The 23,730-nt window shown below is 44.7% G+C and overlaps 1 protein-coding gene across 1 annotated transcript in view; it reads right to left on the reverse strand.

Annotated features, from left to right (window-relative positions):
• SPAG1 (sperm associated antigen 1) overlaps positions 1 to 23,730 on the reverse strand; it is an 83,321-nt gene that overhangs the window by 4,593 nt on the left and 54,998 nt on the right. The window contains exons 10-15 of the mRNA XM_052651845.1: positions 20,480 to 20,872; positions 20,067 to 20,166; positions 13,825 to 13,977; positions 9,197 to 9,363; positions 5,680 to 5,812; positions 3,115 to 3,241 (exon numbers count right to left, since the gene is read on the reverse strand). Coding sequence (XP_052507805.1) covers positions 3,115 to 3,241; positions 5,680 to 5,812; positions 9,197 to 9,363; positions 13,825 to 13,977; positions 20,067 to 20,166; positions 20,480 to 20,872 — 1,073 coding nt within the window. The remainder of the gene's footprint in view (positions 1 to 3,114; positions 3,242 to 5,679; positions 5,813 to 9,196; positions 9,364 to 13,824; positions 13,978 to 20,066; positions 20,167 to 20,479; positions 20,873 to 23,730) is intronic.

Here is a 23,730-nt window from a genome sequence, read left to right on the forward strand (position 1 = left end):
CTGTGCTCTGCAACAAGAGAAGCCACAGGAGTGAGAAACCAACGCACCGCAACTAGGCAGGAGCCCCGCTTTCCGCAACTAGAGAAAGCCAGCATACAGCAATGAAGACCCCGTGCAGCCAAAAATAAACTATATAGAGAAAAAAAAAGGAAAGCTCTGTAGTTGTCAAACCTGGCACACACACACACACAAATTAAAGCCAGCTAGAAAACAAAATAATCTGAGAAAGCAGAGTTTAACTCAGAAGCACAGGCAAGGCCCTGCTCCCTGTGGGCCCATAGGCTACCTCCTTACCAGTCAGACAGAGGAAGCCAGTCCAGGTGTGAGTTCTGATGCATTTTAGAAACAGCCTTTGAAGATACTCAAATTCACTTGGCACATAACTCAAACCACAGGGGACATAGATAAAGCTATGAGAGATCGAACCAGAAAAACAAGCTGCCAGTCTCGCACTCTACCAGGGTAGGATCACTAAAAGGTGGGATTCTCTTTCTGCATCATAATGCAATTTCCAGAATTCATTCCAAGGAAGTATAAAATTCCAGTCTTTCAAACAGTGAGGCAGCCAGTATGGGATAAACCTGCTCTAAGAGTTTGGAATAATGATATAGAAGCTCATGAGTCACACAGATCATGACTGCCTCATGGACCCAATCCATTAAGTTCAAAAACAACTGAGTAAACTTTCAAGAAGCCTCTTTTAATTCATGGTGCCACACCACCCACCCCCCTCAACCAGGAGATCTTTCCGCGAGGTTTACAAATGAGTATGTTGTTAACAAACAAAAGAGAAGCGGGGTGGGGGTGGGGCGGGGCGCATGGTGGCGGTGGTCAGGTGGCCTGAGCACTGGGAATAGAGCAAACACACTGGGCGTACAGGGCCACCGTGGAGCTGCTGGGCTGGCGAATGGGGCAGCCACGCGCCGGAGGGGGACATGGCCCACTTTCACCAGGACAGAAGCTCCTACACGTGGGACACTTCTGGACCTTGCCCTCTGCACCTCTTCTATTGGCTGTTCATCTGTATCCTTTATAACAAAAGGAGGGGCCGGGGAGGGGAGGCAGGGCAGCAGCATGGCTGAGGGGTCGTGACGGGTCATCCTGCCTCAGTACGGGTGTCACTCCACTGCAACCAGAGGGGACCTAGGCCCTAGAAAAGCCTGAGTGCTCAGAGCACACAAGCACACATCCTCATCTGATACAGGACACAAAAAACATGACCACCCTCTTTCAACAAAACCTAGGTTTTATGGAGTTAAAAGAATGCTCTCAAACTCAGTAAGGTCAACACTCTGCCTGCAGACCTCTCCCTCCTGCTGTACACCCTCCCTCATCACACTGCACCACACGCATCACGGCCACCCAAGACAGAACCCGGGACACGGCCCCAGGATTCATCCGAAGGAAGCAGAAACTCTAACTCAAAAGGACACTCCCACGCTCACTGCAGCATTACTCACAACAGCAGCCTAAGTGTCCATCGATGAATGAATGGATAAAGAGAATGTGGTATATCCACACAACGGAATATTATTCAGCCATTAAAAAGGGAAGTCTTGCCATTTGTGACAACATGATGCACTTTGAAGGCATCATGCTAAGTAAAATTGGTCATAGAGAGAAAGACAATTACCATATGATCTCTTATATGTGGAGTCCAAAAAAAGAAAAAAATGAAGTTGCTCAGTCGTGTCCAACTCTTTGCAACTCCGTGGGCTTGTAGCCTGTAGGCTTCTCCGTCCATGGGATTTTCCAGGCAAGAGTACTGGAGTGGGTTGCCATTTCCTTCTCCAGGGGATCTTCCTGGCCCAGGGATCGAACCCAGGTCTTTCACCTTGCAGACAGACACTTTACCCTCTGAGCCAGTCCCCAGACCTGGCTAAAAAAAAAAAAGTAAACCCAACAATGAAAAACAACCTGAACTCACAGAAACAGAGAACAAAAATAGTGGTTGCAGAGGAAAGGTGGGGGTTGGGGAGTAGAAGATGGGCAGAATGGTCAAAGATGTTCAGAAGGTATGAAATTTCAATTACGAAATAAGCCATGGAGATGTGATGTACAGCATGATGACAAGAGGTAATAATAGCATATTGTACATTTGAGAGTCTCCGAGAGAATAAATCTTGAAAGTTCTCATCACAAGAAAAAAATGTGTTAACTGTATGGCAACCCACGCCAGTGTTCTTGCCTGGAGAATCCCAGGGACGGGGGAGCCTGGTGGGCTGCCATCTATGGGGTCACACAGCGTCGGACACGACTGAAGTGACTTAGCAGCAGCGGTATGGTGAACGAAACATACTGTGATCATCTGATCATTTCACAATACATACAAATATCAAATCACTATGCTGTACATCTGATACTAATATAAAATGTCAATTATATCTCAATTAAAAAAAAACTTTAAAGAAGAAAAAAAAAGTCAATGATCTGTACACTTACAATGTGCGAACTTCATTGTATTAAACTTCAATCAGATTCTTTAAAAATACCATTGCAGGAAATGCCATTTCCCAGAATGTTCTGAGTTATGTGTTATTTTCTACAAATGAAAATGTTCACTTGAGTTTTCCACACAGAAGCAGCAGCATCAAGAAAAGTGTAATTATATAAGCCTTCTTTGAAAATAATGGCGTGGTTTTCTTGGAGAAGAATGCTATCCTATGGCCTCATAGGGACCACTTGCCAGTTTAAGGCTCAAATCACATGAACTGCCGCCTCTGCTGCGTCTCTGCCAGTGTCCACGGGTGAACACCTCTTCTGTCCCGTTCCTTCCTCCCCACCCCGCCACAGACAACCCCAGCCCTCTGCCCGAGGAATCCAGCGGCATTGCCGATGGCCTTCAGTAACTCAGCAAACCTTCCTGTCCCTTAAAGTGGACCTATTCTAACTAACGACACTCCTCAGAAAACCAGGAAATAAATCATCATTTTTGAGCTGGAAGGAATCTTAGAAATCTGCAGCATCTTCCTAGATTTCAGGATTGGTGACTACAGAACCAGGCTTAAACAGGACACTGCCATGCCCATTCCTCAAGCCCACAATTTATGTTCATCGAAAGCACGTGATTTGTTCAAAGATGACCCTGACATATGAAAACGAAGATTTCCTCACCTTGAGCCCTTTGTGAGCAAGGGCTCGTCTATAGCAAGCTTTCACATTCCCGTGATCCATCTGAAGGGCCTGGTCACAGTCCTGCTTTGCCTCTTCAAACTGGCCCAGCTTCAAGTAACAGAGGGCTCTGGTGTAATGAAATGGAACTCAGCATTATGTAAGGTAAAAACAACATATCCATAAATCTGGGCAGCTAATAGAAATCAGAAAATAACTAAGTAAGTCTGTTTCGATACCACAGCTGCTGCAATTGAAACCTAACATTTTTTTTTTCTCCAGTGATGGCATTTTCTAGCAATACTTGCAATTAGGGACCCTGGGGATACCACTGCAATCAAAACAGTCCACGCCCTCAAGGAGGCTGCAGTCTAGGGGAAGAGACAGTCTGTTAAAAGCAGCAAATGCAGTGAAATCTGTAAAGGATGCTCTGGGAACACAGAGCTGAGAGTCTCTTCAGACTGGTGAAGCTGAAGTGAAGGGACAGTCAGGGAAGATTTCCCAGAAGAAGGGACATTTAAGTTGAAGCCCAGAGTACTGCGCAGTGAGTATTATCCAATGGGAAGGCACCAGGCTGAGACTTGAGGTGGAGGGAGGGCATACAGCGCACAGAGTTCGACAGTAACAGAGAGCGTGGCGCTCCTGGCGCTATGGCGGGAGTGGGGGGGGGCGGCGGTGTTTGGGGAGGGGGAGACCAGACAGGAAGGGCCTGGCAGGAGGCTGAGCTTTATCCAGCACTTACTGGAGTCTGGTGATGGGTTTTTAAGGTTTTCCCAGCTGGTGCTAGTGGTAAAGAATCCACCTGCCAACGCAGGAGACGTGAGAGACACAGGCTCGATCCCTGGGTCAGGAAGATCCCCCGGAGGAGGGCATGGCCACCCACTCCACTATTATTGCCTGGTGAATCCCATGGACAGAGGAGCCTGGCGGGCTACAGTCCATGCGGTCTGAAGCGACTTAGTATGCACGACGGGTTTTTAAACAGAGGCGGACCCATTCACTGTGTTTGGGGAAGGTCACTCTAGCTGCCAAGTGGAGAATCGGAAGGGACGAGGCTGTGCAGGGAACACCTGGGAGGGTGCGGCAGACGGTGACGGGGAGTTGGTGATAGCCAGAGCGGGACTGATAGGGAGTGGGGACGGCAAGGAGTTTAGAAGTCCTAGAAGAGTTTAGAAGTCAGGACACCTGCACTGCATGGACTGACAAGGGAGGCGTGGGTCAAGGGTGAGAACCCATCATGAGCGCGGAAGGCAGGGCGGCGGCGCTCAGGTCCAGGGCTCGGAGACAGAGATCAGTCAGTTCAGTCGCTCAGTCGTGTCTGACTCTGTGACCCCGCGGACTGCAGCTCGCCAGGCTTGCCTGTCCATCACATGCTCCCAGAGCTTGCTCAAACTCATGTCCACAGAGATGTGGGGCTCAGAACTGGAAGGCGGTAAATGGAGCTGGGGAGAAGATGAAATGGGCCAGTGGCTATTAGAGCAAAAAAAAGGATCTACACCTTTAGAAGCCCAAGAACAGCAGGGAAAGAAAAGCCTAAAAAAAAGAAAAGAAAAGCCTCAGAGAGGGAACAGGGGAGTGCCAGGCACGTGAGCAGCCTGCACGAGGGGGGGCGGCCTCTGGGGAAAATCAAGAGGCCCCTGACGTCCAAGACCACAGAGGCCGGACAGGAGAAGGGCAGGAAAATGCGGGTTTAGTAAGAGCACTTTTCACAAAAGAAGGTTGCCAAAAAGAGGAAAACGTGTGCCAAAACAAAACAGTGAGAACTTAAGTTTAAACTATTTTCTGAAACAGCTACAAAAACCCATGCCGAGTCACTATTCTTCAGAACCCATACCTTAATCGTCCTTGTCCCTGAAGACTCTCTACTCCCTAAAAAATCCCCAATCGCTGTATTCCAGGTAACTACCTTTTTCAACATAACGTGAGCAGCGTTCTGGAACAGTCGGCTCATCCCGACTGCCCTCCAGAAGACGCGGACCCTGCCCTCAGTACTTCAAGAGGAAAGGGGCACTGGAGACACTAGCCTGCAAGACAGCTGATTCCCGGTCCCACTCTGGAGGCTGAGGCCTCACACCAGCTGCCTCACACAGGGAGGAGCAGGGAGACCTCACACCAGGGAGGGAAGGGCAGGGAGGCCTCACACCAGGGAGGGAAGGGCAGGGAGGCCTCACACCAGGGAGGGAAGGGCAGGGAGGCCTCACACCAGGGAGGGGGGCGGGGAGGCCTCACACCAGGGAGGGGGGCAGGGAGGCCTCACACCAGGGAGGGAGGGGCGGGGAGGCCTCACACCAGGGAGGGAGGGGCAGCACCAGCCAAGCCAGCAATGGCTGAGCAGGAACCCTAACACAGCCTGTGTCAGCCCTCCCAGCAACAAGACACCAAGATACCTCAGGCTTTCAATCTCTCCTATGGCCTCACTTCTTTGTTTAAAAAAAGAACACTCACTTAAAACAATTTACTGTATATACCAAATTCTCAGTCATGGGGAAAAGCTGGCAATTAATCAGTCTATAATTTTTTCATCAAAGATATCAACATAAGAAATAGAGCAAGTGGCAGAGAACTTGCCTGTTTGTATAAATGGCACATTCCTTGTTGTTAATCTTCAAGCATTCACTGTATTTACTAAGGGCATCTTTATAGTTTTTGTCTTTTACACATTGATTTCCTTCTTCTTTAAGGGTTTTAAATACTTTTTCATCTATGGGACACACAAAAAAAGTGGAATTATTCATACAAGCACCTCTACAAAACTTTAAGTATACTGTAAACTAAGTGACCACAAACCACACAGAGCTAAAGTCTAAATGGAACAAAATTTTATATATGAATTAAAAAGATAAATTGGCTACAAGTAAAAATTTGATTACACAATGACAACACAGTTTTTTCAAATTAGAAAATAGAATACAAGCGATTGTATCATTTTATCCATATTGGTATGCCTTCTCTCTGCTGGAAACGGTAACTGTGTTGTGAAAAATGAACGAACAAACCCACTAAAGCCTGAATTAGACCTCTTCCAATAGTCCAAGTTTCCTTAGAAAAACCACACCTCCTCCCCTCTCTGCTCCTGCGCTTTCAGCAAAGCAAACCCCACCCCAGCCCTACCTTTTGGGGTAATAATCTGTGCTTTACTAACCAGCACATTATACTCCCTTGGCCACAGTCGGCTAATTGGTCAGGGAAGGACCTATGAGAGCCAATGAGTGACAATAAGATTTCTGTGGCAGCTTCTGCTAAGGTAATTCTTGCTTTTCCCTGTGGAACACGAGGATAAAAGGAGGGGCTATTTTGTCATTGTGCAATACAAGGGGAGAATCTGTCTGAGAATGGGGTCAACAGAGCAAGAGAGATGCTAAGACAGAGAGCTCAAGCATAACCTCTTAGCCCTGAATCCAGCCGCCTGGGCAGCTATCCTATCTGTGGACTTTTTCATAAGAGGGGAGCCAATAAACAACCTTTTCTGCTTAAGACATTCATGGTCGGGTTTTCTGTTACCGGCAATCAGAGAGTCCCAGCTATTACTGTTGCCTATTATCTTGCCGTGAGCATGACCCTCCACTCAGGATCCATTCCCTTCTTCCTAAGGGTACCTCGATATTCACGCAGTTCTCACTCCTCTCCTACTCAGCCCACGTGTCCAAGGGAAGCTGACCCCACCAATCAGAACTTGGGTCTAAGCCAATCAAGGCATTTCTTCATCACAGGGAGTGGCTCAGGAATAAGCATATGACTCCTTAGAATAAATACCAAGACAGTTTAGCCTACAGAAGAACAGGCCAAAAAAAGCTAGGTCTTTAGGGCAATGTATTTCCTCATCCTTAAATTAATACCACCAAAAGCAGTAGTGTCTCTCTCTCTCTTTGGACACTGATCTGTGCAGTCATTAAGTCTAAAACTGCTACAGCTCTCTACTTCTGGCCATACCCTGAGCCCTGACAAACTGTACCTGATTTTGGAGCCTGCCCAGGTCCTTTCAGTTACTTTGAGCCAAAACTATCTCCTTACAGTTATAAGTCAACAGATTTTCTGTGACTTGCAACCAAGGTTGTCTACCATACATAAAATATTAAAATTTTAAGTTTTAAATCTGTGTATTAACTTTATAGAGTATCTAGATATAAAATGAAAATCCATAATTTTTAAAATATATCTTTAAATTCTATGATCTAAAGATCGTGATAGATGCACTGAATTTATAGTATAAACTCAGAATATAAATGATAACCTTATTTGTCCCTCCACACAAATGGCAAGGATATTAACTTTTCATCCTTTATTTCAAATCACAGAATATTTCTGCCTAATGTTTCATGTTTCAAAAGATCTCACACTATGCAGCCAAATGACACTCGCCATAAATCTTGGCATCTATATAAGCTCTAAAACAGATTATTACAGAGGATTTTTTCCCTCTAATTTGCTGAAAATTTTTCCTCAAGCTTCTCTTCCCATACTGTTTTTAGGAATGTGGAATCCAGCCTCACTAATAAATATGAACAGAAAGAACTGATTATTCTTGTGCTCATGACTTGCTAGCACATATCTACAGCATGGTTAGTTTTTGCACATTATTAATAATGAAGAGCTACCCTTTACTGACCAAATACTTTGTGCCAGTCCCCACTGATTACAGACTCTAGAAACTAGAGATTCCCACACTTTCCCCAGAACTGCTGCCCATTTAAAAGCCTTGGTAGAAGTTCCCTGCTTCTTCTTTCTAGGCAAGGAAAAGAGTGAGGGTCTAACACCAGCCTTCGGGACATGTCAGTTCAGGAACCTCAGGGGCTTTGCAAGATGAAGCCCAACAAAGACACCCATGGCTCCCTAAGCAGGCAGTAGAAACAGCCTCAGCTGGCTTTCAGGCAGAAGGCAAGCATGAAGTCACACTGACTACACACTCTACGCAAAGTGCTGAGATGGGCGCTGTGGGGATATAGTTGTGGACCTAAACAGCTATGATGAAAGGGAGATGGAGGTACTGCTAAGGTACATGTTATAAGGCTTTATTCTTTCAAAAACATCAATTTCATGACACTAGCCTTGCCACCACATTCATGGTATGATGAAAACTACATGGCTACTTAATTCATTTTCTTATTATTAATAATAATGCTGACTCAACCTTTATTAGGAACGTCCCTGGTGGCTCAGTGGTAAAGAATTCGCCTGCAATGCAGGAGATGCAGATTCAATGCTTGGATCGAGAAGATCCCCTGGAGCAAGAAGTGGCAACCCACTCCAGTATTCTTACCTGGGAAATCCCACGGACAGAGGAGCCAGAGCTATAGTCCATGGGGTTGCAAAGAGTCGGAAACAACTGAGCGATTAAACAATAACAACCTTTATGAAGAGGTTCAGTCAGTTCAGTTCAGTCACTCAGTCGTGTCCAACTCTTTTTGACCCCATGGGCTGCAGCATGCCAGGCCTCCCTGTCCATCACCAACTTCCAGAACTGACTCAAACTCATGTCCATTGAGTCGGTGATGCCATCCAACCATCTCATCCTCTGTTGTCCCCTTCTCCTACTGCCTTCAATCTTTCCCAGCATCAGAGTCTTTTCAAATGAGTCATTTCTTTGCATCAGGTGGCCAAAGTATTGGAGTTTCAGCTTCAACATCAGTCCTTCCAATGAACATTCAGGACTGATTTCCTTTAGGATGGACTGGCTGGATCTCCTTGCAGTCCAAGGGACTCTCAAGAGTCTTCCCCAACACCACAGTTCAAAAGTGTTAATTCTTCGGCGCTCAGCTTTCTTTATAGTCCAACTCTATGAAGAGGTTACTGTACGCTTACACAGGCAGCATGTTGTGCTGAGTATGCTGTGTGCATATCTCCTCTTATTCCTGAGCATAACTCTGTGAGAGAGTTACTCACACCTCCCCCTTTCATATACATGAAGACACTGGACGTGGGCAGCAACTCCTTAAGACTATGCAGTTAGACAGAGGGAGAGCAGGGTCTTGAACTTAAACCCAGGTCTGACGCCTGATATCACGCACTTATCCTCCCGCTCTACTGAGAAAATAATACGCACAGCTCACAGTAACCCTCAGAAGAAATGAATGCAGGCTTCCCCTACCTGGCATGCCTGGCTGGGGATGGCAACAGGAATCTCCCACTTGGTCTGGGGGCGTCTCTACCACAGGCCGCCAAGCCCGCACTTGTGCGGAGGCGGGCACAGCAGGAATGGGCGGCAGCTTCTCCCGCCAGTTTGGGCCATCCAGAGCGATCAAAATCTTTGTTATCCTAAAAAGAAAATCAGTTTTCTCTGTTGATCACGCAGTTTGCTTTTTTATATTATTGAAGGTCACATCAAGGTAAAACTTAGAAATGCTACGCAGCTCACGGGGTTACAGAGACTTGGACACGACTTGGCGACTGAACAACAACATGCATTTGTATACTTTCCTGTAGAAAACACACCAACTTGAGCTACATGCTGTCCACATAAACTGTCTTTGAAAGGACTTTTAAAAGTTGCTCCAAACTATGTAACTTTAGATCTTTTTTGTATCAAAAGAAAAATGAAGACACTTCTAATTGGTTTAAGAAATTTTAAAATGTATATGCAATAAAATTTTAATTTTTTAAAAAAGTAAAGTATAAAACTAAAATTTAGGAAGCCTAGAAGAAATGTGCCCCACGTAACATTTCATATAATTGCTAAAGTGATTATTACTCTTGAGACTTAACAGAAGTACTTTAGAACTTCTATGCCCAAACTGCATACTAAAAATAGGTATACAGGACTGGCTGCTAAAACTGATGAGGGTGTGTACATGTGTGTGCTTAGTTGCTCAGTCATGTCTGACTCTTTGCAACCCCATGGACTGTAGCCCACCAGGCTCCTCTGTCCATGAGATTTCCCAGGCAAGAGTGGGTTGCCATTCCCTTTTCCAGGGGATCTTCCCAATCCAGGAATCAAACCTGTGTCTCCTGCACTGGCAGGATTCTTTACCACTCAGCCACTTGGGAAGCCCAAAACTGACGAGGAGTGGCTGTCAAATGGAATAGTGCTTCTTTTTGAAACATTAACATATGGTTAAGATACTCTTACCTTGCATTTTTTCATCTCTAAAATGATCTACTCATTGTGTTTTCATATGCATAAAGATGAAAGAATTCGATAATGGAATCTACTACAAGGACCCTTGTATTAATGACATTTGCTAATGGCTATAAATAATATTCAGATTACCACCCCTGATTATCACTTTCCCATCATTTTAAACACACAAAGTATCATACTTAGATTTTAAAACAAAACTAAATTATGTCTGGGATAAATTTGGTTTTAAAAAAAGGTGCTCCCCAAGACTGAGAAAGTCACTGGTAATTAGTAGAATGCATTCAAATTAGTTAACTCAGTAGTACTTTTTATGTGAAAAAATTATATTTATATAGAGCCAAATATAATACATACATTCTCCCTACAGTTTCATAAACTTAAATTTCAACAGTGATCTTTGGTTATGATAGCCACATCTCATATTTAAGTGCAAAATTTTTTTTTTGAAAAATAATGTATAACCACCCACCATAGAAGAAGCAAAGACGCTTTAGAAAAAAGAATTTTCAAGCAAAACGTGTATTACCAGCAGAAAGGAAGGAAGAAGCAGCTTAAAAGAGATGATGTGTTGCCAGGGAGTAAATAAGTATATACAGGGAAATGTAACATATGAGATTCCTGGAGAGGAAAAGAGGAATATGGTTAACGGAAGAAACAAAATAAGCATAGATGTTAAAATTTTTTTTTTCCAAAAAAAAAACTGTTTAGATGGAAAAGCAAGCATAAATATAGGGTTCATGAAAAGGAATAGTGAAATTTTTTAATGAATATTTTACAGAAAATATATATGCCAAAACCAGACAAAGCCTCCTTACCTTTTTATAAAATGATATATAAGCAATAACCATTCCATTAAAAAAATGAATGAGTCTTAAAAGTCAGTCTGTGTAGAAGCACCTTCTTGAGTACATCTAAAAATTACAATATAATTCTCAAAAAACTAAACAGAATTACCATATGATCCAGCAATTCCATGCCTAGGAATACCCCAAAAGGAACTGAAAACAGGTATGCAAACAAAACCTTGCACATGATGCTCACAGCAGCACTATTCACAATAGCCAATGGTGGGAACAGCCGAAACGTCCTTCAACAGATTAATGGGTGCAACACATCCATACAGTGGAATATTACTCAGTCATAAACAGAAATGACATCATCACACATGCCACACCATGGACCAACCTTGAAAACCTAAGCTATGTGAGTCAGGCACAAAAGCTACACACTGTATGTTTCTATTATATGAACTCTCCAGAATAAGTAAATCCACAGAGACAGAAAGCAAATCGGGGGCTTAATGGGGGTTTCCCTTTGGCGGGGGTGGGATGAAGTATTTTGGATCTATTAGAGGTGGTGGCTGTCCAATACTGTGAGTGTACTAAAGGCCACTAAATTGTACACCTAAAAATAGTAAATTCAGTTGTTATGTGAATTTACTTCAATTTTTTTTAAGTGTAAAAAATGTAGAAGGTTCAGAAATATGAATGATCCCAGTCTCTCAGACATAAATTTCTCCCTTCAGACCCATTCAGTCTATCACTATGAACCAGAGTTCCTAAAACACCTCTTCACAGGCCCCTTGTCTCTGGCAGACACTTCAGGTGTCTGCCCACTTTTTTTCAGGGTTAGAGACCCTCTAACCCTGGGAGAAGATCCTACTTTCCCAACCATCTCGGAGACTCGAAGGCAGAGGATGGGCGAATTGATAGCAGAAACCCACAGCACAGGGTCTGCTGGAGAATGCATTCACTCCACACAATTTTACTGAGGATGCCTACTGTACAAGGTACCGCAACAGCACAGCTGGATAAAACACAACCCTGACTTCCCAGAACTCTTAGTGGAATGAATCTAAAAGAACTTTATGAAAAGAGATAATATGCAAAGAAGGCACAGGGAGGGAGAGGAGCCTGAGGGGCACGTGTGCTGGGGGAGATGGGTGGATCAGGGGACGACGTCCTCTCCTAAAGGGCAGAAGGGACTTAGCCGGACAAAAGCGGGGAAGAAGAGCCTTCAGGAGTCCATGTGGAGGCAGCAAGTGATGTGCAACCAGGCGGCTGTGCAGCAGGAGAAAAGGCTTGGAGGGCTCCCAGGGACACCCCTGATTTTACAGGATGGAGACCAGGCCCTGAATGCCCAGGGTTCCATCGGGTCCCACTCCAGATCCAATAACCAGTATCTTTTCTTTTCTTCCCAACAGGCAGGTCCCTAGCGACCACGGAGAAGAAGCACCAGGGAAAAGCTGCCCACTCAACACACAGATCTTTCCAACAGTTTTCTCCAAAGTGCAGTGGGACCAGGTGGGGAGGTAAGGCAGGACTGTAAGACACGAGTTCTCATCTTCTTCAGCTTTGTCCAAGGTCCCCTCCATGGCCAATCAATGCCCTTCACTGACCACCTCCAGTGCTTGTTCTCCGAAGCTGTAGCCCACAGACCAGGGCAGCCTGACCCCTCTGTGATCCCCCCACTCATCAATTAACGTTCATGCTTGGGGATAACGTGATTTATGTTAAGCTGTTTCCCCTCTAGCTACATTCTACTTTGCTTAAAGACAGACCCTATGTCATTTTCCCCCTTCCTCTCTTTCTGTGTGGTGTGTGGGACATGCTACTCTAGATCCACACAAGGCACAGTGTGACACACAAAAATCCTTCGGAGAAATTATACTTTGGACAAATGAAATTAGAAAATATCATACATGGCCAAGTAGCAACTTCTCAAAGTTCACGTGAAAGCGGTTTAGGAAACCTGGGAGCTCTTACTTTCCCGGTCTCACCTGAGGAGTAAACAGGTCATAACATAAACTCTGCCATTTCACCATCCTGTGCTGTGCTTAGTCGCTCAGTCCTGTCTGACTCTTTGTGACCCCATGAACTGTAGCCCGCCAGGCTCCTCTGTCCATAGGGATTCTCCCGGCAAGAATACTGACGTGGGTGGCCATGCCCTCCTCCAGGGCATCTTCCCCACTCAGGGATCGAACCCAGGTCTCCCACGTTGCAGGCGGGCTCTTTACTGAGCCACAAGGGAAGCCGTCACCATCCTAGATGAGTGTCTACTAAAGGGCAGGTAACACAAACTTCTAGCAGGCTCATGAAACATCCCCTCGCCCGAGGAGAAAATAAAACATGTTTCCACTGACAGATGTGCTGCCCCTGAACGCCTGCAGATCCTGCAGGAGAAGACAACACGGCAGGCTTTGCCGCATTTTTAGATCTCGTCCTGTAATCAGTACTGATGTATGACATCACTGGAAACACCTTTCTAACCCCACAGATATTAACAAATACTAAAATCAAATTCTGTACATCTTGAGTTGCGCAGAAGAGCCATACCCTGTGCTGTTTTTAAAATTAAGTGTCTATCACACATAATATTCCCTGAACAGTGATAAGTGGACCAGGAAACAAAGATAAAGGTGTCAGACGACAACTCAAAACATATCATGGGATAGTTAGAAAGTTAGAGAGTGAGAACCATCTGGTTTCGAAGGGGTGAAAAAAGGCACGCATCCATGTAATGCCAATAAGGAAGAACATGTCCACACCTCGACCTCGTTCTGAAAGGAGGGGAAGAAAGGAAACCTCATTCCATTAGAAAACAACTCGCCCTCGGGCAGCAGCCTCTGATTAGGTTACCTGTTAATACTGTCATTTGCTATCTGGATTCCACAGTCTATTTGCAACACTGTTTTATAATCCACGTAAGCTTTCTGATACTGCTCTACAGTTTCATAGGCCATTGCTCGTCGAAGAAGAGGCTTGATAGAGAATGGATGAAGTTCCAGGGCCCTAAAGGAGACAGAAATATTACATGTCATTTGTTATGAAGATCACTCCCTAACTCATACTAACCCGACATATCGGTTAGGACTGAACTCTCACATACATGCATATCCAATATTTCACCTTGGGGACCTGGCAACATACCAGAAAGGCAAACCCAGAGCAATCAATCTGCAGTTACTTCCCTTCTTTTAAACCAGTCCCCTTTGGCACTTGCTCTTCCCCCAGTGAGACTGAGCTCCCAGGCAGCAGGCACTGCCTACCCCTCCAAGCCCCCATCCCAGGGTCGCCCCCCACCCCCATGGGCTAACAGAGCCCGCATGGCACTGGCTCAGAGTAGGCTTTGCACCAGGTTCTTGTTACTGACAGATCCAAGGGAAAATTTTATCTGCACCTATGTACTTACTAAGGCACTTAGCATAGAACCACAAAAACCTACAATACCTTTTGAAAATCAGCCCTCTAAAGCTTAACACAGTTGATTATGATTTACTTGCTGCCGGTCAAAAATAGACCGAAGGAAACTGAGGAAGTTGGTATACAATGATTTCTGTAAGTCATGAATTTTCTAGTGTACTTTCTATTCTGTGAAGTACTTCCAGTATCACTAGAGATATATTTCAAGGTTATGTTCCTTGGTTTTGTTTGAAGTAACTGCTTAAGGCTACGTCACTAACTTAATGCACTTCACTATACTCTGAAATAAAGCATACAATCAAAAGATGGTATTTGAGTGAAAACTATTGTACTCTCTTAGTTTTAACAAAATCAGTTGAAACCGTAAAGGAGTATTATGGGTCGATACCAACATTTATTAATATTTCACGCAGAGATCCCACGAAGAGCCTACTTCTCTCTGATCCACTAACAAGAATCTGTGCCAGACTGTCTACAGTGGGGATAAAGGTTTGCTGGTGATTCTTTACGCACGAGCAGTTTCCATATATCAGACATTTGGCCTGCTTCAGGAAAAGCATGATTTCTTCCCCAGTAGGTCTGTTTATCCCTGTCTACAGTGATCTGGAAGGAGGGAGCCCTGACAACACCTGCAGGTGCGAGTCACTGCAGATGACAGCTAATGTCACAACAGGCCTGGAGGGTGAACATTCATACGCTCAGGTCACAGATGAGGGAGCAATCTGCCCACAGGCCTGATCTTCTGAACTTAAGCCACGGGAGACCAAGGGCATTGCTGGTCTTGATCATTACTATATCCCAGCACTTAGATCACAGAGAGCCACTGGAGGCGCTCAGCAAAGCCCTCCCAAGTGAACCTTCAGGACCCGCACTCTTGCCACCACAAGCACAGATGAAAGCACCACAGATTAAGAAAGGCGCAGTCACCTGCCACCCAGAGAGAGCCCTTGATAATTCTTCACATTGTATGGATACCTGACTGCACATGTGAGTGTGCTCTTGGGCTGTATACCACTCACTCTGTTCCAGAAATGTCATTAAACGTAATTAGCATCATTTCTTTGAAAAAGAATCATTTTTGCTCTGCCTAGGTACTAGGATCGGGGATGATTTTAACAATCTCTTCTGCATTGTACTGGATTTAAAATTCTTTTTTTCCGTAATAGGTATGTGTTACTCTTGTAACCAGTAAAAGTTATTTTAAAAATAAAAGTCTATTAAAAACACTCAAACACTAGAAAACAGGTTTTGGGGTATCAGGATCTATCACCTGTACCCCTGTCTTAAATCTACCTAAGTTTAATGCTTAAGAGATAGTAACTACATGAACACTAATTATAAATATAGGTCACAGACAAAAGACTATCCCCATTTTACCAAAGACTTCCAATGCCCAAGGAGCTATTTATCCACAAGATGGACCTGAGGTAGGCGTGGAATCTAAAGCTGAATGAGATGATGCATTTAATTTATAACACTTCCCAGCTGAGTAAATGCAAACTTTTCTTTTTAACCACAATCCTGAAAATGAATGTGAGCTTATGAATGGGAATTCCACTAAAGCAAAAAAAGAAAAGTGCATTTATTCATAAACACATAGAGAACTTTTAAATCAGAGTTTACAAGAGCTTAACTATTCAAGTTAACACAGTTAAGAGGGCCTTCTAATTTCAAGTCCATCAGAGAGAAGCAAAGATGAGCAGAAACAGAATTACTAGGCAACATTCATTTGAGTCTATCGAAACACTCTCAATGAAAAGTCCAGGAAAGAGTTTTGATGTATTTAGATAACTCAAAAAGGTTCTCTGACAGATTGGGAGCAGTGAAGATATTTTTTAGCTGATAAAAAATTATGAGAATTGTTTTATGGTTTTTCTAGTAGTCATGTACCAACATGAAAGTTGGACCATAAAGAAGGCTGAGTGTTGAAGAACTGATGCTTTTGAACTATGGTGCTGGAGAAGACTCTTGAAGAGTCCTTTGGACCACAAGGAGATCAAATCAGTCAATCCTAAAGGAAACCAACCCTGAATATTCACTGAAAGGACTGATGCTGAAGCTGCAATACTTTGGCTACCAGATGCGAAGAGGTAACTCATTGGAAAAGACCCTGATGTTGGGGAACGCTGAAGGTAGGAGAAGGGGATAGCAGAGGATGTGAATTTGAGCAAACTAAATACTTCTAGTGCCCCTTCAATTATTATTTTAAAAATAAGCCAAATTAACTGATATTTGATTTGCTTAATTCCTGAAAAACAAGTTAATCTTGTCATTTAGGGAAAAAATAGGGCACAACATAGTAATCTTAGGGGCAAATATTCATGTTAACCTCTGTAACCTGAAAGGATGGAGTTCCATTTGCTTTCCTGCGCATGTACTTGGTGCAGACAGGGGCTGGCATGTCACCATTGTCATCCTCAAAGCTCTAACATTTCTGGAACAATTATTGTATATCTAGTAACTATGCTGAATGCTTCTTTTGCAATATCTGCTTAATGTTTGCCTAAGTTCAGTCAAGATGTGCTAGTGTTCTCTCTTTTTCCCCCAAAAAATGCATAAAAAGTTATTTCACAAGTAAATCTATGAAAGTTATTTCATAGGTTCTCCCTTATTTTAAATTTTGCTCCCAGGGAATTTTTCTTTTTCACTGTTTGAAACCTGCTACCACTTGTAATAAAAGTCTGTGCAAACAACTCTCCAAGGAGCAAACATAATTAACTGAAAAACTAAAACACAGGCTTTCTTTCGAGGTGAAGAGAAAACTGGTTTTCAATACAGCCATACTTCAACATGTCCCCCAAGGCAAATCATGGTTTCCCTGGCATTAAGATGAATTTGAGAATCATTGCTTTTGAGTAAAATCACCCCAATCACCCAGTCACCTTATGCTGAGACTCATATGTCAGGTATCAAAGAAAACATCTAAGTAGGTCAGTTTCTAGAAAGGTCGGTACTGACCAGCAGAACCAGATTCCTTGGCGGAGAACACAGCCCTTCACTAAGGACCCCTCACCTAAACCACCACCCATTTCCCCTCTGCCTCCTCCCTCCCCGGAAGGCAATCTCCTGCTCTCCTTCAAGACAAAACTCCACTCCAGTCTCAACAGTCTCCTCTGTGACTTCCTCCTGGGTCTCCCCCCAAACACAACACATTTTAGCAAGAAAACATCTTACACCATATCTCACTTACACCATCTCACTTAAGGATAAAGTCAGTCCACTGTTTTTTAACCAGTGTACTGAACTCACTGAAGGAAGACCTGAGACACGTCTGAAGGGTAATGTATTAGGCAACAGACACTTGAACTGAAAGGTTCTCAGCTGCAAATCGCAAGGTGCCTGACACTATGCAAATCTACTTGGTTTTGTTGTTAGTTATGGGCAGTGGCAAACATTTAACAGCTGGCTCTCCTGAGAAAAAGGCCCAGAATTGTGGCCTTTGCCAATTTTCATAGTATTAGTAGTACTCCAATCATGTCAGATTTCAACTACCAACTTGACTTCAACCAACTCCCCAAATCCTGAAAACGTTGTGAGCTAGCACAACCGTTGATGATGTTGGGACAGACCAAAGTAAATATAAATATTATTTATTTTAAATTTGAATATGTAAAATTGGCAAAAAATACAAGGAGCTCACGACTTTCTTTTTAAACTGCAGGCACAGATAACCAGCAAGTTTTTACCCACATATGTAAACTGATATTGTCAATGAAAAAAAAAAATTGTTCAACTTATAATCAGGGTGTCCATGTATGCCACTGTCCAAACTAGGGCTTCTAAGAGTGAAAAGGAGTAATACTAATAATTATACCACACAACAGGAGTAAATGAAGATTGTGACGGTTACACCAGTACATGCAGCTTCTTACTTTTTAGATGCACTAACAGTAACATATTAATGGCAGAAGGCAAAGAGGAACTAAAGAGCTTTTTGATGAAGATGGAAGAAGAGAGTGAAAAAGCTGGCTTAAAACTCAACATTCAAAAAAGTAAGATCCTGGCATCTGGCTCCATCACTTCATGGCAAACAGATGGAGAAAAAATGGGAACAGTGACAGATTTCACTTTTGGGGGGCTCCAAAATCACTGCGGATGGTGACTATTGCCATGAAATTAAAAGATGCTTGCTCCTTGGAAGAAACACTGTGACAAACCTAGACAATGTATTAAAAAGCAGAGACATCACTTTGCCCACAAAGGACCATATAGTCAAAGCTATGGTTTTTCCAGGAGTCATGTACGGATGTGACAGTTGGATCATAAAGAAGGCTGAGTGCTGAAGAATTGATGCTTTCAAACTGTGGTGCTAGAGAAGACTCTTGAGAGGCCCTTGGACAGCACAGACATCAAACCAGTCAATCCTAGAGGAAATCAACCCTGGATATTCACTGGAAGGACTGATGCTGAAGCTCTAATACTTTAGCCACCTGGTGCAAAGAGCCAACTCACTGGAAAAGATCCTGATGCTGGGAAAGACTGAGGGCAAGAGGAGAAGGGGGCAACAGAAGACCAAATGATTGGATGACATCATCGACTCAATGGACATGAGTTTGAGCAGACTCTGGGAGATAGTGAAGGACAGGAAAGCCTGGCGTGCTGCAGTGCATGGGGTCTCAAAGAGTTGGACATGACTTAGTGACCGAACAACAATAAATAGTAACTTCTTTCCAAAGGGCTCCTCAAGCAGGCTTAATAATTAATGGTTAAAAAAATTTTTTAAGATACTTTTTATTTATGTAAATATATTCATCCATCTCAGTATGTAGCTTGTTGAGTATCATGGGTGACTACTGTGCTTGAGGGATGCACACACAATTCCTGACCTCAGAGAGTTTAAATTCCTCTGCAGAAGGTGACATAAGTGCCTACAGGTGTGAGAGTGAGTCAAGTGTCACAGCCACACAGAAGACCACGTAGTCTGAGGTGACAAGGAAAGTGGAGAGGAGGGGGAAGCTGAGGAAAGATTCCTGAAGCAAAGCTGTGCAGAGGGCATTACACATACAGACCAAAGGGGAGGAGAAAGCTTGGGGGGGGGATTGGGGGAAGGAGGGGCACGGGGTGCAGTGTGGTGACAAAGTGTTAGTCACTCAGTAGTGTCTGACTCTTTACGAACCCATGGACTGTAGCCCGCCAGGATCCTCTGTCCCTGGAATTCTTCAGGCAAGAATACTGGAGTGGGTGGCTATTCCCTTCTCCAGGGGATCTTCCCGACTCAGGGATCCAACCCAGGTCTCCTGCATTGCGAGCAGATTCTTCACCGCCTGAGCCACCAGGGAAGCAGAGATTATAATGATCTGCAACAGCATACTGGGCAACTGAACACAGGCTGAAACAGTCTGCACAAAATAATGCTTCAGGAAAAGTCATCCTGACGCCACAGTGGATTGGAGGAGGCAGAGACACCGGTCAGAAGGCTTCTCCAATACTCTGGGATCGATGTGGAAAGATTATGATTAAGGTGGTAGCTAAGAAATGAAAAAAGTTTGCACAAACATCTTCTATAATTGTCTTCATATATGTAAAAGGATGTATGAGCTTTATGTGTTAACCAATTAACGCACCTTCAATGTCTTAAAAAATCAGATTTACGCAGAAACCTTAGAAGGGTATTAAATACTGCATTCATCCCACTGAAATGATAATCTGTTGACAAAGCTGAAAAACGGGCAGTTTACCTGTTACAATCCTGAATACAGCCACTGCAGTTTCCGTCTTTGAGGTAACATGCTGCTCTATTTGAATATAAGATACTTAGATCGGCTGCACTTCCACTTCCTAAAAATCACATTTAATTAAATAGTTACAATCCATTGGCGGAATCACAGTTCAGCAGAAGACTGAGGTCTCCCGCGGCACCACGGTCCTACACCCGCGGCTAACGCGGCTGCGAGCAGCTGCCGGGGCCCGCTCGGGCCAGAGGCCAAGCCTGTGACCGGCAGCTGCCCACGCGCCCCGCCCCGGGCACACGCGGCGCGCCCCGAGGTTCGGCCGCATCCGCCCTGCCCTCGGTTCCCAGGAAGGGAACGGACGCAGTGGGCGCCTGCCATTCGCAAGGGGCCGGGGAGACCGCCGGGCGCAGCTCACTCACCTGCGGGCTCCAGCTGCGCGATCGCCGCCGAGTACTTGAGCGCCGCCTCGGAGAACTGCCCATTCTGAAAGAGCTCGTTGCCCTGGCTCTTCAGGGCGGCGGGGCCCGTCGGGGCAGAGGGCACGGGCGGGGGCGCGTCGGGTCCCGGGGACGCGCCGGCCGCGGGCTCCCCGGCGCCCCGCCCGCCGCCCGGCTGCCCGTTGGCGCCGCCCGCCGGGGCCGGGGCCCGCGGTCGGTCCCGCTCGTCCGCGCCGGCCCCTGGCGCCCGGCCCCGCCGCGGCGCGCCCCTCTCCGGCCGCTTGCCGCCCTCTCTCCTGCGCGTCAGCTTCTTCTGGATGTTGCCCATGGCGCGCGGCTCGGCGGCGCTCCCGGCTCCCGCCGGCTCCGCCGCCTCTGTGGGGAGTGGATGCGGGAAGTGACTGTTTGCATCATCGGGAGCAGCTACCGCCGAGGCCGCGGCAGTGCCGGCGCGGGGGCGGGGTCGCGGGCGAAGCCGGGAGGAGCCGGCCCGCCCCTCGCCGGGAGCCGGGCAGTTCCGGCGCCGCTGGGGGCCGGTCCGCCCCGAGGGCTGAGCACCGGAGGCCGCGCTCCTGTGGAACCCGAGGGTTTCCGGGGCTGAGGCCTCAAGTAAAGCCCGGACTTAACTCTTCGAACGCCGAAGAGCTTGGGATGTGAAAACCGGCATTTCAAACATCATTCCCTTCATCACAGCATACGTGTCGAGGTAGACCTTACATAATTTGTACTTTTCTTCCGCTTAACAATTTACAAATGAATGAATGAAGTTACTAAGACTTGAATACAACTGCACTCCCAAGTTAGGGTACCCTTTCCTTCTGTTAAAGAACTGGGAGAAGATAACTTTTTCAAATTATCTTTTTCAAATAATCAAAAAATTATCAATTTTTTCAAATCATCAAGTCCAAGTGATTTTTAAGGCATTTAAAAATGGTTTTAGCAAGGAACTCACATAAAACAGCCACCTAGTCTTTAAAGTGAACCTTAAAAAGTCAGTAAAATTTCCATTACAATACCTTACTCCAAGGTAAAAATTCCTCTGATCTTGATTGAAAGATTTCAAGTATTTATCAGAGCTTTAATAATTGATTATTGAACTGATTTTTAACTATGAAAATAAATATTTCATTGATGGGTGTCTAAATATTTGAAACAAAGCAATTCATCATTTCAAAGCACTAACTGCAGAGACTTCCCAACTTTCTCTTGTAACAAATTCTCATCTAATTTTTAATGAATGTATTTCCCATTCTGTTTCATGAATGTTAAAGCCAGAATCTGAAGCACAGATGAAATAGAAAGCAACAAGTACATAAATGAAAATCAGTGAATAGATGATGGTCACCTTAAGGCAAGCAATGAGTTTATCAGTTCAGTTCAGTCGCTCAGGCGTGTCCGACTCTTTGCAACCCCATGAATTGCAGCATGCCAGGCCTCCCTGTCCATCAGCAACTCCCAAAGTCTACTCAAACTCATGTCTAACGAGTCAGTGATGCCATCCAGCCATCTCATAGCATATCGGGCACCTACTGACCTGGGGAGTTCCTCTTTCAGGATAGAGTTCCTCTATCATTTTGCCTTGTTGAGAGGGCATCAGAGGGCAGACACACTGAAACCATAATCACAGAAAACTAGCCAATCTGATCACACGGACCACAGCCTGTCTAACTCGATGAAACTAAGCCATGCCGTGTGGGGCCACCCAGGATGGTCGAGTCATGGTGGAGAGGTCTGACAGAATGTGGCCCACTGGAGAAGGGAATGGCAAACCACTTCAATATTCTTGCCTTGAGAACCCCATGAATAGTATAAAAAGGCAAAATGAGTGTATAAAAGCACACTAATTAATAGAGTTTTCCTGGCTCAGACAGTAAAGCATCTGTCTGCAGTGCAGGAGACCCGGGTTCGATCCCTGGTTTGGGAAGATTTCCTGGAGAAAGAAATGGCAGCCCACTTCAGTATTCTTGCCTGGAAAATCCCATGGATGGCGGAGCCTGGTAGGCGACCGTCCATGGGGTCGCAAAAAGTCAGACACGACTGAGCGACTTCACTTTCACTTTTCCATACAGCAGAATGACATTCAATTTTGGATCACTAACCAAAAGAGGCTTAATTATTAAAACAAAAGATGATCTTGTAATAGTGATAAATCCCTAGATTGAAGCCAGTAGAATTATTACAGCAAGGCTCTAGTACTCTTCATCTGGTATTTGCTGCTCAGGTTCCACCCAGAATAAAAATGGACGGAAGCATAAATCAGTGTCAGAAGAAATGATGAGCAGCTAGTATTGTTTTCTGTTCCCTTGGGTGTCATCCACTCATGTCTGACCAATACTAAATAGCTGCTATTTATTTAAAACTTAATATGAGTCAGGACCTTTACATACATTATCATTAACCTTCATACCAAGTATTATCCCCACATTACAAATGAAGAAAGAGAGACACAAGGAGAAGACTAAGGAATTCCCTCAAGCATGAAGAGCTAGAAACCAACGTAACTGGGATTCAGGATCCAGAGGAAACGAAATGAATGCTGTACCTCTTTCCTTAAGATTGAAATGCCCCTGAAGTTCCCTGCACAGGTAAGCAGAGGCCCAGGCATGAAAGACCTCTGAGTCCTGGGGGCTATTTAGCTCCCTGGAAGACATTCCAGAGGAGTCATTCAGAAGATAGCTCCAAATATAGATCAGAGGAGGCCTTATCTGGAAGACACTGACTTGGGAATTGCGAGCATAATAACAATCATCGAAGAAGTTTGGTGGATGTGGAGGGAGTCACTGAGATCTTCCAAAGGATCCCTGAGAAATACACTTAAAAAGATGATCAGAATCGCCAGTGGAAGTGGAGTACCACCTAGAAATGAGAGGAGAAAAACGGGAAGGTGTACTGCTTCAGAAACCAAGAGGAAAGAGCATTTCAAGGACAAAGGAGTCAACGAAAACAACAGTCAAAGGAAGGAATGACCAACAGTTCTCACTGCATAAAGACTGAAGGAAACCATCAGATCTAAAAACCACAAAGACTTCAGTAACCTTGGGTGGTGCGGTGGTTTAGGGTAGCTGGTAGATACAAAAATTCTCAATGAAATACTAGCAAACTGAATCCAATAGCATATTAAAAGCATTATACATCATGACCAATGGGATTTATCTCAGGAATGAAAGAGTATTTCAACAGTAGAAAAATCAATTTATTCAATACCTGCCATTAATAGAACATGGGGGAAAAAC

This window comes from Budorcas taxicolor, chromosome 14, assembly GCF_023091745.1.
Source record: "Budorcas taxicolor isolate Tak-1 chromosome 14, Takin1.1, whole genome shotgun sequence".
Classification (NCBI taxonomy): domain Eukaryota; kingdom Metazoa; phylum Chordata; class Mammalia; order Artiodactyla; family Bovidae; genus Budorcas; species Budorcas taxicolor.